Genomic DNA, 18311 nt, shown 5'->3' with positions numbered 1-18311 from the left:
TGCTCGGTGAAAGGCTTGTTTGTATGTTTCCACTTGAGAGTGTGTGGATGTAATGACGGTGTGAGTATGAGAGTCACTGCTTCTCTGCATCTTCAGGTGTTCAGCATGTTTTTGGAGACGCTGGTGGACTTCATCGGAGTTCATAAGGAGGATTTGGTGGACTGGTTATTCGTGCTGCTCACTCAGCTTCTGAAGAAGATGGGTGCTGACCTTCTGGGGTCGGTCCAGTCTAAAGTGCAGAGGGCTTTGGATGTCACCAGGTACATCCACGTTCCACAGGAGCAGTTTTAGTCTCACCTTAAAGCTGGGCGTTTGAAAACATTAAGATTACATTTTTTGGCCCTGTGTGATGGTCAATTCATGATTCTAATATTTTTGGCCTGTCTACATGAACTCAAGACAAAACATCTTGATTCAAAAATAGTGATTTTTATCAAAACTAAATGCCTTTTCCCAGGAGCTAGGACCATATGTGCAATATTAAACCAAAAAAGATTTAATCATCACATCGTCATAAAAAGGGTTTCAGTATTGGGTCTGTCTGTATAGGTAAATCTTTACAAAGATGTTGCAATCACCATATTTTTACAAAAATGTCATGCTGGTAATGGGGAACGTGAAAGTAGATTTTGTAGATTTTTCTTGCTGACTCACCAGTTTAACCATGGCTCCGTTTTTCTAATATTCATAAAATAAGATTTGATTTGCAACCACACAGTCAAATGGCAGGGAGAACAACATATCCGTGTGCAACAAGATTACAGTTTACAGTTTTACAGCAGGCGACATAGTATGTTTGTCTACATACCTAGGTGTCACAGGTGAGGATCTTTGTCCTAGTGTGACTTTAAGCTATTAACCAGCGATACACTGACACTGCTAGACCACAAGTGTAATTCGGTGCTATTAATCTTCAGTTTGCCAGCATGACTTACTGACAGCTTTAACATGACACAACCACTCTAACATGTCTGGTGTTAGAAGGCCCAGTTCAACGACAGACCAATAGAATTGTTTGGTGTGGTAGTAACAGGACGAAACACCTCTGGCGAAATAAACAAATCAAATACCTTTGCACCCTTTGTCTACCGACAACGTAACACTCATAACCTCAGGGAACTACTGCCACTTGTGTTGGACTTGGACAGCAGAAGAAGCCCTAATCACGATTTAGGGTTTATCCACATTGTTAAAAAAACCTCAAATGAAACAAATACATTTGACATCGCCCTCATTTAGTTATATGGATTCAGAAGCACATGGCATTCTGAACTCATCTGTATGAAAGTACAAACATTGTTGGGAACATTTGTGTAATTGTGTCAAATGTATGCCTTTAGTGAATCTTCTGTTGATGTTAGAGGACGTACACAATGAACATGAGACATGGGACAGCTGTCATATAAACACGGTTGTCTATTTTGTGCTGAGCTTGTTTCAGCAATGATGGTTAACATTTTCAGCAAGTTGCCTTTTAACATGTGATTTGTCACCCTATTCTTCTTTTTTTCTTTTTTCTCTGTTTCATTGCCCTGTAGAGAGTCCTTTCCCAACGAACATCAGTTCACTATCCTGATGCGCTTCACAGTGGACCAAACCCAGACTCCAAACCTGAAGGTAGGTGTCTGTGGGTATACAATGAAATAATTCTGCAGAATGTGATAAAAGTGTGAAACTTGGTACACAAGTAGGACACATATACAGTATACACTTATGTTTGGCTATAGGGCCCTCTGATTTGGCCCTCAGGGAAGGTGGCAGCCATTTTTCAATATGGCCGCCATCGGTCATGATCTTGGCCTGACAAAATCTACTGAGATACTTTTTGGTATAATAAATATAATAAGCTGTAACTATAAACAACCACATATGAACATTTAAAAACTGTGAGGAAATAAAAAATATGAACATTATCTACACCCCAATGTCAAAGGGAAGAGGGCCAGTAGCACAAGGCATTTCAATAAAGAGCTGCTTGCATGCATTTGCACTTTCTCTTGCATCTTTTCTTACAGCCACAGCAAAGGAGTTCCTGACAAGCTTGTTATTATAAGTTCTTATTTATTTACATTGAAATGTATTCATTTGTCAGACCCTTATATCCACCTGAAGAACAACAATCAAGTGACAGTAAGTTAAGGGATCTATTGAGAGTGGGTGCAGACCTAGTTAGAACTCTAGACGAGCATTAGTGACTTGAATTTTAGGAGAACAGCGGAGTGACGTGCCTGTCTCGGTTGATTAGAAACCAGATGCGTTTGACTGGTATAGTTGGGTATCGTCTGTTTAGCAGAGATACAAGAGGCCATGTGAGTAAATGATCGGACACGAGTAAGTGGTGTATATTTTCAAAGAGAAGGGGCCCAATCACTGAGCCTTGGGGTCCCCCATGTGGAGAGGAGATGAGATCTGGATGTGTCTTCGCCATGACACTTTGAACAAGAGCAATCCGAGATTTCTGACCTCCAGCAAGGAGGTACACAAATCCGGATCCAGGGGATCCATGGGGATGTCCCAGGACCAAGATCCACCTCTTGTGAAAATTTCAGAAAGATCCGCCCAGTAGTTTCTGAGAAATCTTGTCCACAGACAGACAAACAGACGGACAAAAAAATAAATAAATGAACGGACCCGATCGCATAACCTCCTTGCTGGAGGTAATGAATCGCATATGGAATTGCTGGCACAATGGTGGGAGATAGGGTTTCGAGGAGGCTGGTAGGACATTGGGGTCCAGCAGTCAATTAGATGAATGGCTACATGTCATGAGTTTTGATATCTTGCTCTCAGTGGGGGTGAGTGAGGAGAGCGATGCACCAATGACCAGAGAACACAGATGGGCATGTAGGACTGTAAGAATGTGTGGAAGTCTTATACCACTTTTAGCGGGAACAATAACATGAGTGTGTGTTGTTGCTATGATACTTAATACTTGGCTAGATAAATGGCTCTCTGGCACAGCATAGACAAGTAGCTTAGCAACAGCAAAAAACACAAGGATAAACTATTTATAACTTTCAGTGCCAGACCCCTCCCGTGTTTTTCAGATTGTGCCTGGCTTAAATATAAGCGAAGCATGTCGCAGCAGTCTAGTTCATCCCTAGTCACGTCATTCCTTAGAGAAACAATTGAAATTGAGCGACTCGAGGTGAACTAAGAGTATTAATGACATCCCAAAAAACTATGTAAGCACAATCTATGACATCACAAACTATGTTCAGAAACCTATACATGAATTAATTTCGAAACGTGACAATCAGCAGTACCATGCTAACAGAATTTTCACCCGGGACACACAATTTAAAGGTCTTATTTTGAAGTCCAATTAAAAACGAAATAATGAAATCTGTTAGGAACTATGTAGTATTACTTGAGAACTTTTTCTGTAATGTTTGAAAATGGGTGGGAAATAGTTATAATAATAAGTTGGTTAGGAAGGACACAGGTTAGGATTTTGCCTTTTAGTTCTTCTAAGTGTTAGTTGTATTAAAGTGTTTTAAGTGGTAACCGTGAATATGATCTTGTGTTTTGGAATCTGGAATTTTGAAGGAGATCCACATACCGTACTTCCAATAATGGCTCAGGTGTTTATTTGAGACAGAACCCACCCACCACTAATTGGAGAACCAATCACAAGAAGAGAGCAGCCTTAACACACCCTATAACTTTAGCAAAATATACCTGAATTACATTTCCAGCATTCCGGAATTCAGAAGAATCCACACACTTTATTTTGCAGTAGCTAGGTTCAAAGCTCACCTCTTCAGTCAGGTATACAAATAATCCTAGCATTTTCTTCCTGTAGACTAATCTTAAACTACCTTCTTCAACCATCCTGTATATAAATATTTGTATGTGTGAGACAGAGAAAAACTAAACTTTTTGTTGATGAGCCAAGTTTTCTGTAAGTAGTCAGCTCTAGGCTTGACTGAAATTATTACCCAGATGAATTAACTGTATTGTAAATGTAATCATGGCGAACATGCCATGGAGGAGGTGGCTAAATGATTAGTTAAGATCTAACCCTTTGGTGTGTATTTTATAAACTAATACACAATTCCGTGGATATTACAAGAGGACTGGCCATTATTGGAAGTCTGTTTCAGATGCACAGTTCTGGGATATATTTTTGCAGGAATCTCAGGAATTTGATCCAGCAACTTCATTCATGATGTTCCTAATGGATCTGATGGCATTTTGCATGTAGAAAATGCTAATCTATAAGGGGATTCATGGCCTCCAGGTTAAGGATGGGTTAGACTGATGGGCTAGTTGTCCAGTGCCTTACTGGTATGTGGACTTTTGTTATATTTCAGGGTTCTCGACATTGCCATTAAAGTAAGATGTTATAGTACTATAAGATAGAAGTAGGATGTTATAGTATCTATATATATAGTATGTTCGGGGTGTTGCACACCACTTTTGTTTTTGTTTAAAACATTTAGATTAAATTATAAGTGAAAAATAACTAGATAGTTATATAGTTTTTATCTTTCTTACTTGATGCAATAGTGAAGTCAGCCCCTTCTGCATGTTTTATTGGAAGGGCACTCTAAGGAGCTTAGAGATAAAGAGGAAGTTGTCAGCTCCTTGGTGTAACATGACATAATGTAGGTAGCGTTTAATGGACTATAATCAGTGCTACCAACGCGTGAAACAAAGTCCAAATTATTTAGTTCATGGTCACACATGTTTGGGGTGGTCATAGCTGTTGATCAGCAGCACACACACTATTTCCCTATCTACTTACCATTACCCTGGCACTTTAAGATTACTATGAGGTTCTGACAGACTGAATTGATCTCTTTTAATGAAGCTCTGTTCGACTCCAATAATACATTTGATTTGGTCATGGTGTGTCCACGCTGCACTAGTGCATGCCCATTTCAGACTGATTGCCCTCACATCCCCCCTGTTCCATCACCTAATGGCATCTAATGATCCCTGTTGATGGTCGTATGTGGGGTGGATTTGGGTATTGAGATGCAGACAGTTACTGAGACACACAGAATGAGGCCTTGTATTCCCCCACACACTTCGTTCTTGAACGTTTCCTCACTCTCCTCTCCTTTCCTTTCTTTTTTTCTTTTTCTATCCCACCATCTTTTGTTGCTCTCTCATTTGGCCAAGGCCCATGCCTCCCTTGTCCTGTCGTCCCCTCTCTCCCCTCTAAAAACTTAACCTCCTTTACTCCACTGCCCCCTCCCCCCTTCCCTTCTCTCTCCTTCTGCTTTGCTTGGCTGGTATTCTCTCTCTCTCTCTCTCTCTTTCTCTATCTGTCTCTCTCCCTCCCCTTCCCCCTCCCCCTGACTAGTATCATCTTCTCTCACCATCTCTCCTGACTGTTGTCCTCCCCCTTTATTTCTCTTTCTTTCTCTCTCTCTTCTCTCTCACCCTCTCCTCGTCCTGACTGGTATCTTTCTCTGAAGCCGGGGAGGCGTGGCTGTTGCAGCACAGGGGGCGGGGCTATAGAGTTGTTTCCCGTACGGAGGCGGCGCTCAGCATGCTCTCTGTCCGAGCGCTGCCGCCTGTGGAACGAAAGCACACAGGTCAGTGAGCACAACGGAGAGAGAGAGAGAGGGGGGGGAGAGAGAGAGAGAGAGAAAGAGTGAGGGAGGGAGGGGGGAGAGAGAGGAGACAAGCAGAGGAGAGAGAGCGAATGGGTGGCATAAAAGGCAGGAATGACTGCAAACATAGCATGTCGACTGACAGCATTTGATAGGTGCCTGTCTGCACGGCTGTGGTTGAGAACACATTTATTTGTTTGTGCTTTGAATGTGTTGTTGGTGAATCTAATGAGAGTAGCATGAGTGTCCATGGCCTCAGGTGAAGGAGTTCTGTGGGGATGGTGTTCTGAAGTGCCTGCAGGGCTGTAGCTCATGAGAATGTGTGTAGTTTCTGTAATGTGTGATGTACCATGGTGATGTTTAAAGTGCCTGCATAATATGGTCCAGATACCGTCCACAGGGGTCCATGACTATGTTAGAAGTGATGTGGTGGTGTAAGAGAATGTGCTTGATTGAGGAGTGATTTGTATTCAGATGTTGTACTGATGACAATGAGGTGAACGTGTCATTAAATGTCATCACTGCTCTTTTGATCTGATCTGAATATTTATTGATCTGATCTGAATATTTATTTAGTTAATCCATGATTGATGGTCGTGGTGATTTGTGTTTCCAGGTGAAGGTGGCAATCTTGCGATACATCGAGACACTGACGATGCAGATGGAACCGACTGACTTCTCCAACTCTAGTGAAACCCGACTCGCTGTCTCTCGCATCATCACCTGGACCACTGAACCCAAGAGCGCCGAAGTCCGCAAGGTCTCATAGACGAGCGCGCGCACACACACACACACGCACGCACACACACACACACACACACAAGCCCCACCCTGTCTCTCTCAGGCTCCCATTGCTCTCTATCTCTCATCTCTCTCATAGGCATACCCCCTTGCAATGTTTGATGCATGGTGTACATTGCTCCAACCAGAGTTGTCACGGATTACCTTTGATGCAATAGGCGTTTGTTACCACTGGGTTAAGAATGTAGTCATGTAGCCAATACAGGCCACAGGAATGTAGCCAATACAGGGCTCCAGGCAAAAAAGAATCCTAAACCAGAAATATTTAGGAGTCGGAATTATCACTAAATTGAAGTAAAGAAAAATGTTATGTTGCCTGACGGCAGCACTTCATACTGGATTTCTGTAGCCTATTAGGGGCCCCATTACTGATGAAGGGCAGCATTAGCTAAATATAAAGGCAATGTACATTTGTGGCAACAAAATCAGTGAGATGATGACATACATGAAAAATCTTTATTGTTATTTATTTCTGCAATATATAGTAGGATTTATCTGCAAAATAAACTTCATCATCATGTCAGCTCAACACAAAAACAAGGCTTCCTTCAAATGTGACAGAGAACTATAAAATATATTTCAGTTCTTGAACTTGTTAACTTTTGACTGGGGCGACATGGGTTGAAATGGAACTGCTGTGTAATCACACACATCATACAAAAACATGTAAACTTTAGTTGAAGTTGTGTATGTGCTCTGATTAGTTCCTCAGTGTTGTGCTGTTTGTTTTTATATTCTCTGAGTGTGTAAGTGTATGTGTGTTGGTTGGACACTAACTGGTGTGTGTGTGGTGCTGTTTGCAGGCTGCACAAGCTGTGCTGATCGCCTTGTTCCAGCTGAACACGCCTGAGTTTACCATGTTGCTGGGTGCTTTGCCTAAGACCTTCCAGGACGGAGCCACCAGACTACTGCAGAACCACCTGCGTAACACAGGAAATGCAGCACAGGTACAACACACCTCGACACAACATGGCCACAAATAGTGGCAGTACGGTGTTGCTAGTTTTTGTTCTTAAGATCTCAATATCTGGAATAGTGGCAATATCTAGGTACATCTGTGCATCGATCCATACAATTTACTTTATAAAATGTACTTTTTTTGCCAGTCACTATCAGGAATGCACTTTATCTGAAAACACCGGAAGAAAAAGGTCCACTTTATTATTTGAGTATCACGGAGTGGTGCTGTACTGTTGTTGGGAACTGGCTGGGCCTCAGCAGAGGAACTGGGACCTAAGCTCTAAGGAGCGTCTCAGAAAAGTTCTGTGACCAATGGTTGAGTGCTGGTCCATTAGAACCCATTCACACAGGAAACCCATTCATGTATCAGATAAAAACAACAGAGTAGATCATTTTCATTCCCACTCAGTTTGTACATAACTAAATACTACGGAGCGCAAACCTCTGGGTCTAAAACATGAGGTCTCATGCCAGTTAACCTAGCTATCCTACAGTACCTTGCGTAAGTATTCACCCCCTTGGATGTTTTACCCTTTTATGGCTTTTATAAATCAGTCATGGTCAATATAAGTTGGCTTTTTGGACAAAAAAAATCACAAAATAGCTCTCTTTAATGTCAAAGTGAAAATATATTTCTACACAGTTATGTAAATTAAATACAAATATGTAATGAAAATAAGTGCTTGCATAAGTATTCACCCCCTTTATCACCCCCTTTGTATAGACTGACCTAATTCAACAGAGGTCCAGCCAATTGGTGCTAGAAGTCTCACAATTTGTGTAATGGGGGTCAGTGTGCAGTGAATGTGTCTCAAGTGATTGTAGTATAACGACACCTGTGTCTGGAAGGTCCATTCACTGGTCAGTATTCAGTAATCAGTATTACTGGCTATTGTTAAACCATTAAGACCCAAGATCACTCTAAGCAACTCAGAGAAAAGGTTATTGAAAAGTATAAGTCAGGGGAAGGATACAAAAAAATGTCCAAGGCACTAAACATCCCCTGGAATTCTGTTAAATCCATCATCAAGAAATGGATGGATTGTGGCACATGTGTAAATCTGCCTAGATCAGGCCGTCCTCACAAACTGAGGGGCCGTTCAAGAAGGAGACTAGTAAGATAGGCCACCAATAGACCTATGACTACTCTGAAGAAGTTTCAAGCTTCAGCAGTTGAGATTGGAGAAACTCTGCATACCACCACTGTTGCCTTGGTTCTTCACCAATCTAAGCTTTATGGAAGAGAGCCACTGTTGAAAAAAAGGATCGACTACAGTTCGCCAAAAGGCATGTGGAAGTCTCCATGGTCAAGTGGAAGAAGGTTCTGTGGTTTGATGAGACCAAAGTGGAGCATTTTTTCAACAGTGGCTCTCTTCAATGAAGCTTTGATTGGTGAAGAACCAAGGCAACAGTGGTGGTATGCAGAGTCTCTCCCATACCAGCTGCTGAAGCTTGAAACTTCTTCAGAGTAGTCATAGGTGTCTTGGTGGCCTCTCTTACTAGTTTCCTTCTTGCATGGTCACTCAGTTTGTTAGGACGGCCTGATCTAGGCAGATTTACACATGTGCCATATTCCTTCCATTTCTTGATGATGGATTGAACAGAATTTCAGGGGATGTTAAGTGCCTTGGACATTTTTTTGTATCCTTCCCCTGACCTGTACTTTTCAATAACCTTTTCTCTGAGTTTCTTAGGGTGATCTGTGGTCTTCATGTTGTAACAGTAGCCAGGAATACTGATAACTGAATACTGACCAGTGAATAGACCTTCCAGACACAGGTGTCGTTATACTGCAATCACTTGAGACACATTTACTGCACACTGATCCCCATATCACTAATTGTGAGACTTCTAGCACCAATTGGCTGGACCTCTGTTGAATTAGGTCAGTCTATATAAAGGGGGTGATAAAGGGGGTGAATACTTATGCAATCACTTATTTTCATTACATAATTGTATTTAATTTACATGACTGTGTAGAAATATATTTTCACTTTGACATTAAAGAGAGCTATTTTGTGAATTTTTTTGTCCAAAAAGCCAACTTATATTGACCATGACTGATTTATAAAAGCCATAAAAGGGTAAAACATCCAAGGGGGTGAATACTTACGCAAGGTACTGTAGCTATCTAACTCTAGTTGAAGGAACCATAATAACACATAGCAGTTCCTAGGTTGGGTTAATAAGTCAAATTGAGGAGACTGTAACGTCAGCTAGACAACTAGTGTAGTTGTCTTTCAAACATTTGTTTTGGTATCTCACTATGGGAAATGCCTCTTAAGTGTCAACCAAAGTAAGCTTCTATGGCATCATGTCTGCCATGCTCCTTGGGACAGATGAGCCCAACACCATATATAGTTCGCAAATAAAATATTTTCATTTAAAGTAAAAGACAAAAAAAAAGAAGCTGTTATGCTTACCAAAGCTAAGTATCTAGGTGCAAAGCCACTGTCGAATGTCTCAATTCTCTCAGGGTCCTCTCCTCTGTCTGTCCACTGGAGGGAGCACGTACCCTTCTAATGGAGAGTGGAGATGTTTGTTCAGCAGTACCCCTCTCTGTCCACTGGAGGGAGTAAGTACTCTTCTAATAGAGAGTGGAGATGTTTGTTCAGCAGAACCTCTCTCTGCCGGCCTAGAGAGCTGGTGCAGATTCGCAGTCAGCCCATGAGTACTGCTTACAGTGAACCGGGTCTTCCTCATGCAGTTTCAGACCCAACCCCCCCACCCCCATGATTCAACAGGGTTTTGTGGTCAGAAGCGAGCAGTGGTTTAGCCCATGATCTAGAGGAGGAGATCTTCACTGCTGAACAAGGTGGACTTTTACCCCTGGTATTTCAGAATTCCGAGATAATTCCTAGATTTACGTCAGCTGAACAAACATCGACGGAAATATGTATTCAGAATGTTGAGTCACAAGGGGTCTATTACAGCATTCGTCATGGTGACTGCTTCTTTTTTTTCATAACCATAGACCTTCCCACGGCATAGCGAATTCACAGCACTTCCCTTCGGTCTCTAGACCCACGGGTATTTACAAAGCGTTTCGAAAGCAGCCCCCCACCCCCCCTTCCAACGTCACGGGGAACTGAACTCCAGAGTGAACCTGCTGTCTCGGGGGAATCCACTCTATGGGAAGTGGAGGCTCACCCCCCAGTAATTTTACAAATTCAGGGAAGCCGTTGTAGATCTCTTCATGTCCTCCATTGTCTTCCTTATCGGACGATCCAGTAATTCTACAAATCCAGGGAAGCTGCTGTAGATCTCTTCATGTCCTCCATTGTCTTCCTTATCGGACGATCGTGCTGTATTGGGTGTGAATGCACTAGCACTTCCCCCAATCAGTCTGATCTCCCCGACACGGTACAGAGTATTCCAAAAGTGGTGTGAACAAAGACAGTGCCGTTTCAGTGTTTGGTTGTACAACTGTCTTCTCCCACTATTAAAGTTTATTTGGCTGCCATTTTGGCCTGTCATGTTTGCTTCAGTGTCTCCTCCACTAGACAGCACCCACTGATACGCCATTTTATGGCGGTTACAGCCGGTGTTACAGTCCTAAATCCCATCATGGGACCTATACATTGTACTGGAAGTACTGTCACAACCAATGTTTGGGCCTCTGAACGAGGCTGCTATGAAAAGCCTGTCTTAATAAGTGGCTCCCTTCGGTGTCTGCTATGAGTGCATATGCATGGGTTTTCTATCCATCCGACTTCTATGCAGTGCTCCCTCTGGACTTCAAGATATGTCTTTGACCTAATCCTATGTTTATGCTTAAAGTGCTCGGTTTTGCTTATAGCTGCCCTACAATAGAGTTGATGTCTTTCAAACCGCCTCCCTTTTCTAATCCGGAGGAGGAAAGACTTCATACACTATGTCCAGTGCGCTCTTCACATGTATTTGGAGAAGTCAAACATGCTCAGATGCAGTGACCAGCTCCTCATATGCTGGGCTGCTCCTCACAAGGGCAAGTCACTATTACACCAACGCCTGTCACATTGGATAGTGGAGGTGATTGCTCTGTGATATTCAGTCAGGAGTTTGCAACTCCCTTTGGGCTTGAAGGCACATAGGACGAGAGGTGCGGCTGCATCATGGGCCCTTTTTTAAAGGCAATCCCGTCAGACCTGTGCTCTGTGACCTACTGGACCATGGCGCTTTTGTTTGTACATTTTTGCAGCCTTGATGTCACTGCGCCGTTTGTGGCTAACCCCTGTCAATAGTGATTGTCTCTGCTATGCAGTTTCTTTTCGTCTGGGTTGTCTGTTTTGCAGAGGGCAGTTTTCACATTAGGGAGATGTCTACATTGCATTCCCATAGTGAGAGACATTGAGAGATGATTTAAAGAGGACTTAAGGTTGCTTCCATAAACCTTGTTCTCTGATAATGGGAGTGAGGGTATATCACCAGATACCCCTCAGAGCTGTCCACTGAAAGAGAATAATCAGAATGTGAGTTTGGTGGGGGTTTATAAGGGTGGGTGGGCCCCATCTCTGTCTACCAGTGACACATGTGATGCCTAAAAGCTTCTATTCCGTTGGTCAACATGGAAGCTTATCCCATAGTGAGATACATCACTCATGTTGTCAGAGAACCAGAGTTGCATAAGTAACCTAAAGTTTCTTAGCTAGCAAGCTAGTTAAATAGCACAGCAACCATAGCAACCAGGCAACACCTTTTGCTGCATAGCCTAAAGCAAGGTGTAATTTCCTAAAATCAGCTCACCAATAAAAGACAGTGTTGGGTTTAAAGTGATCACAACCACTTGCTGATGATGGTAGATAGACATTACATAATCCTGAGAGAAACAATGGGCTTTAGTGAGGCAAAGGCTTACTCTGATATGAATGAAGTGAATCCCCCCCCCCCTTGCTTAATGTTACTAGGTCGCCAGCCAATAGATTAACGTTTTGACACACAACACCATTGCAGCCTAATAGTGATAAATAAACTGCTTTTAGCGTGAGCGGGAATGGGATAAAGGGCTTGAATGCTGCAGTAATATGATGTGCTGAGATGTTCTGAAGGTGAGTGTCCTTCTTTTCAGGCCCAAACTGGAAGCCCTCTCCTGAGACACACCCCCAGATCACCAGCCAGTTGGACCAGCCCTCTCGTCTCCCCCACCAACACATCCCAGACCCTCTCCCCCAGGTAACACACTCACACCCATCAGAGCCCACATAAGTCTCCGCAGAAGTGTCCCTGACAGAACTTGCTTTTATGTGATGTCAGAGAGGCTTTTGGAGGCTGTCTGACGCCATTCCGGAACTCAGAGGTTGTTTATAGCATAGATATATATAAAGTCTTTATATATATCTATGGTTTATAGATCCAGATTGCATTGGGAATGTAATGAGGGCACTATGACACTGGATTAGCATCATGTTTCATGTTCAACTACTGGACCACAAAACGTGTACTTGTGTGTGTTTATCTTAAATTCTTCAATCCTAATCTTGAATTCTGTATTTTATCCTGTTATCCTACACCACATACCATACAGTGTATTCAGACCCATTCATTTTGTTATGTTGCAGCTTTAGGCTAAAATAACAAAGCAAAACAGGGTTTTAGACATTACTGCAAGTTAATTATAAAGGGAACACTGATACATCACATCATAAGGACACAGACCCTTTGCTATGACTCCTGAAATGTAGCTCAGGTGCTGCCCTTTCTCTTGATCATCTTTGAGATGTTTCTACACCTTGATTTAGAGTTTACCTATGCTAAATCCAATAGATTGGACATGATTCGGATTGGATGGATGGATTGGATAGACACCTGTCTATATAAGGCCTCACAGCTGACAATGTATTTCAGAGCAAAAACCAAGCCAAAGATCAGAGTAACTGCATGCTGAACTCAGTCAGGAACAAGTTTGGAACAACCAGGACTCTTCCTAGAGATGGCTGCCTGTTCAAACTGAGAAATTGCAGACCTGCCAACATGTACGCATTTTGTGTACCTGGCACGCATTTTGACATCAAAGTACGCTGGTACGAGTTTAAGTACGAAAAACAAAAACATGTTTGTTTTTTTTTGTTTTTTTTTTAAGTATGCATAACGCTCAATAATGCATTGCTGGTTTCAACGGGTTCAACCTTCAAAGTCTGTCACTCTGGCTGAGCTCTGGTCAGGGTTGAGTGAAAGCTGAACAGAGCAAAGTGTAGATATATCCTTAAGGAAAACCTGGTCCAAAGCCCTCAGGACCTTAGACTGGGCCAGAAGTTCACTTTCCAACAGACACATGAGCCTTAGTGCCCAGCTAAGACAACGCAGGAGTGGCTTTGGGACAGCTCTGTGTATGTCCTAGAGTGGCCCTGACTTAAACCCAATCGAACATCTCTAGAGAAGCCTACAAATGGCTGTCCACTGACGGTCCCCATCTAACTTGACAGAGCTTGAGATGATCTTCTTTTTGATTTGCAAAGAAATTCTAAAATCCTGGTTCTGTTTTGTCATTTTAGGGTAGAATGTAAGTGTAGAATGATGAAGGGAAAACAATTATTGAAACACAAGGCTACAATATAACAGAATGTGAAAAAAGTATACTTTTCAAATGCACTGCATATAGAGCTTTGAGTGCATGGTAATTGACGTGTGTGTGTCGGTGTGCTGTGTGTGTGCTGTGTGTGTGTGTGTGTGTGTGTGTGTGTGTGTGTGTGTGTGTGTGTGTGTGTGTGTGTGTGTGTGTAGTGCGTTTGATTATGACACAGAGAACATGAACTCCGAGGAGATCTACAGCTCTCTGAGGGGCATGAGTGAAGCCATCCAGAACTTCAGTGTCCGGAGCCAGGAGGACATGACTGACTCGCCCCGCAGAAGAGAGGGAGAGGAGGAGGTAAGATCCCCAAAAGAGCCGGTCCAACACCGATAGGGCTAGGGTCCCCAGAGGTACGGGATAAAGATTACTTTATCTTTGGAAGTGTATTGCCACAGAGGCGACGATACAATACCATCACGATATTTGGGCCATGATACAATATATTTTCTTTACATTTTACAATACAGCAAGAATTGCAACTCGAATCTGTGATACATTGCCATTTATTGCTCCCATATACTGGTAGTCTCTGCATCCATCTTGGCATCTTGACCTCTTTTCTAACTTTCTAACCGCCGTGACGCAAGGGAAGAATGAGGTCTGGCGCCATGTTATGGACTTCAGAAGCAATGATATCAGTACCAAATTAAAATTAAAAACATAATATTAAATACATATTGCAATACTTGGCACTGCTGTATCGATTTAATACCAATTCCTTTTTTAAATGTTTCTCCCACGTCTGTTCCTAATTGACACAAAACACAAGACAGGAGGTGAAGGAAATGAGACGGGGTGAAGGTGAAAACATGGAATGTCCACAAGAGGGACACAAAGAGGCGTTCTATTATTATGAAATAGTTTTTCTCATGCAAGATGTGTGTGTGTCTTGTTTGTGTGTGTGTAGGCGGACTGTGGGCGGACGGCCCTTGATAATAAGACCTCCCTGTTGAACACTATGCCCATGCTGTCGTCCAGTCCTCGGGCCTCCAGGGAGCCGGGCGTCTGCTCAGACTCTTCCTTGGGCTCCTCCTCCAAGAAGGATTCCTCGTTCGACTCGGAAGGGCAGCCTCAGTCAGACGGTGAATGTTTTAGTGGAGGGGGGGGGGGGTGTGTATGTGATGTATGTTGCTGCCGAGGTGTTCATTCCTCTGCACTGATGTGGTTGTACCCCTGTGTGTCTTGTGTAGTAGGTGTCGGTTGATGTGGAGATGGGTGCTAATGTTTCCTCTCTCTGACTTGTGCTTTTGACAGACAGCGGAGTTGACCAGTCAGAGGCAGTGGCCGAGCTGCTGAAGGAGCTGTCCAATCACAGCGAGCGTGTGGAGGAGCGCAAGGCGGCGCTCTGTGAGCTCATGAAGCTGATCAGAGACACACGCACACCTACTGTCTGGGACGAGCACTTCAAGACCTTCCTGCTGTTGCTGCTGGAAACGCTGGGGGATGGAGAGGTAACCATGGCCACACGTACATCACAGTCACTCACCCACACACACACACACACACACACACACACACACACACACACACACACACACACACACGTAAAGTCATTTTTTAGATGTTTTATTGTGTGTTGACAAAATGTGTGTGTGTGTGTGTGTGTGTGTGTGTGTGTGTGTGTGTGTGTGTACGTGTGTGTGTGTGTGTGTGTGTGTGTGTGTTTTTTATTAGCATGTAATCCGGGCGCTAGCTCTGCGTGTCCTGAAGGAGATTCTGAGCAGACAACCATGGCGCTTCAAGAATTATGCAGAGCTCACCATCATGAAGACCCTAGAAGCACATAAAGACCCTCACAAAGAGGTACACACACACACACACACACACACACACACACACACGCACTAAACCCATCATAAACTGAAAATGACCTTGTGACAATTTGTTGACATTTCTTTATTATGACAACAATCAATGTAGCCATTTTCACCTGGCCACATGCTGGGCAGTGATTCATGCTATGAAAAGTTGTAAGACTCTTGTTAAATTAGTCAGGCGTTTTGGTTGCTAGGAGAGGTCGCTTCAGCAAGTGTAGTGGCAACACCTCAGTACCTAACCCAAGCTGTAAATATTACTGTCCGTCTAAAAATTCTGCCACAAGTTCTGACACAAGCATTAGAAGTGACAAAAGTACACAATTGGTCACCACTAAAGATATCACAGTTGGTAACCTGTGTGTGTGTGCGTGTGCGTGTGCGTGTGCGTGTGCGTGTGCGTGTGCGTGTCCGTGTGTGTCCGTGTGCGTATGCAGGTGGTGCGTGCGGCAGAGGAGACGGCGACCATGTTGGCAAACGCCATCAACGCAGACCAGTGCATCAAGGTGCTTTGCCCGATCATCCAGTCAGCCGACTACCCTATAAACCTGGCTGCCATAAAGATGCTCACCAAACTCATGGACCAGATGCCCAGAGAGAATCTCATGCCGCTGCTGCCTGAGGTGGTTCCTGGGCTCATCCAAGTGAGAACAAACCCTCTTGTCCTGCTTCCTTAACCCAGAACCTGAGCCTGGTCTGGGCCTCATCTCATACTCTGGGTGGATGGTTAAGTCCATTTCTGTGTTTTTCTTGAGAGGTGATGTTCCTGTTTTATTTCAGGGCTATGATAACTCCGAGAGCAGTGTGAGGAAGGCGTGTGTGTTCTGTTTGGTGGCCATCTACTCTGTGATTGGTGAAGACCTGAAACCCTATCTCAGCCAATTAGCTGGCAGCAAGGTGAGCTCGCCGCCTCATGTACTGCTTTCACACGTACCACTCTAGTGCTGCAGGAATAGGGGGGGGGGGGGTGCTGCTGATCTCAGAATGATCAATATCATGTAGCATGTATCATGATCCTACTAGTGTATTATTGTGTGAATAAAACAATCTTGTTAAGATTCCAAATTGTATTGCTTCTCCATGAGTGCAATTTACACCCTCTACATAATCTCAAACAATGAGTGGAAAAACACATTCCTTAAAGTGTTTTGTGAGCCTGTGGTTAAAAGCCTTTAGATCTACCCTGTAAATCAAAACCCCAAACCCTTTAAAATGACTATAAACAAAACTAAACTAAACTTTTTAGTGTTTCATTATTCCTTTCAGTTCATAGCCTTCATCTCACCTCCTCTCCCTCACTCTCTCTGGCTGTCTTCTCTTTCTCCCAGCTGAAGCTGTTGAATCTCTACATTAAGCGTGCACAAAGTGGTTCCAGCGGCAGTGGTGACCCCCCCTCAGATTCGGGGCCAGCACCGTAACTTCACCGTCTCTTCAGTTTGGGTTGAAGACCAACCAACCAACCAACCATCCATCCATACAAGATTTTAACTTTTGTGCACATCCTCACACCCTGACTGACACTCACACGTCTAACTGAAGAAAGATTTTGTACTCATTTTACACATTGAGCAACATGAACATCAACCCCCTCCCCTAGCTCTTCCAGGAATGCCTTGTGCTGCAGTGCACGCAGAGTCACATTACCACCCTCTCTGCGTGCACATGTGTGTGAACAACTATCCACTTCAATATGTGTTTGAGACCTCCAAGGCCCTTCAAAACTGTGCTGTTACAACACTCTCTACCCAAGATAAACACTGGTATTACAGTTTTGTTCATGTTGATTAATCCTCGTTAAGAGTCATCGAGTCACTGCTCGATGTTTGAGCTGTCTGGCTCTGTGTGCATGTCTTAAAAGGCCATGTTGAGGCTGGGGCAGGGGTGCTCTGATTGCGTATCTGATCTGTATGGTGCCGATATCCTCCCTGTAATATCCCAGTATGTATCGCAAAGTAACTGTCCTTCAGCGGGTCTTGTAGAGCTCTAGTGTCATTCTGCTCCACAACAGGAGGGTTGTAGAAATGTACTTACACTTTTAAAACAAGCTAATATCTGTCTGTCCTCTCCTACTCTCATCTGTCTGTCTGTCCTTCTATCTTTACTCATTTGTCTCTTGTGTTTCCTGCTGCGTTTCTGTACCTGTGTTAACAATAAAACTGCAAATAAATACAAACTGTACAGAGGTCCGAGGGAGGTCATGGTTCTGCGGTACCCATGCTCACAAACATGATGAGACATTCGTGGGAGTGTCTCCTTTACAGCTTCCCCTTCAGGTATGATCACTTTGTCTACAATTAATTTACAGAGTTACTGTACCGATGACCTACATCAAATAAGGCCTGCTCAATACTGTGTAACCTCACAAAAGATCATTTAGACCAAAACACTTAGCATAGGACATGTATATTCCACCCGTAACCAACACACAGTAATGTGTCGTTAATGTACATACTCCCATAAGTGGCTTGATGGATTCTAACTGCCATTTTCCCAGTGTTGCCAGTAAAGTGACCAATATGCATCAAACAGTCTGAGAGTAGTGATGCTACTATCTTAAGACTTAATTATCCAAAATGACAGGCACTCCAACAAACTATAGTAAATGTAGCTTAATGACATCTT

The 18311-nt window shown here is 43.3% G+C and overlaps 1 protein-coding gene across 1 annotated transcript in view; it reads left to right on the top strand.

Annotated features, from left to right (window-relative positions):
• Window positions 1-18077, top strand: part of clasp2 (cytoplasmic linker associated protein 2) — a 65893-nt gene extending 47816 nt beyond the window's left edge. Inside the window, exons 30-41 of the mRNA XM_080858914.1 lie at window positions 97-260; window positions 1539-1617; window positions 6184-6327; window positions 7172-7315; window positions 12376-12479; window positions 14028-14172; window positions 14783-14957; window positions 15130-15326; window positions 15550-15678; window positions 16127-16333; window positions 16470-16586; window positions 17018-18077. Coding sequence (XP_080715040.1) covers window positions 97-260; window positions 1539-1617; window positions 6184-6327; window positions 7172-7315; window positions 12376-12479; window positions 14028-14172; window positions 14783-14957; window positions 15130-15326; window positions 15550-15678; window positions 16127-16333; window positions 16470-16586; window positions 17018-17107 — 1695 coding nt within the window. The 3' untranslated portion in view covers window positions 17108-18077. The remainder of the gene's footprint in view (window positions 1-96; window positions 261-1538; window positions 1618-6183; window positions 6328-7171; window positions 7316-12375; window positions 12480-14027; window positions 14173-14782; window positions 14958-15129; window positions 15327-15549; window positions 15679-16126; window positions 16334-16469; window positions 16587-17017) is intronic.
• Window positions 18078-18311: the final 234 nt, after the last annotated feature.

The sequence above is a fragment of the Sprattus sprattus genome (genome assembly GCF_963457725.1).
Source record: "Sprattus sprattus genome assembly, chromosome: 20".
NCBI lineage: Eukaryota > Metazoa > Chordata > Actinopteri > Clupeiformes > Clupeidae > Sprattus > Sprattus sprattus.
Note: the sequence above shows the minus strand (reverse complement) of the source record. Positions and strands in the feature narration are given on the sequence as shown.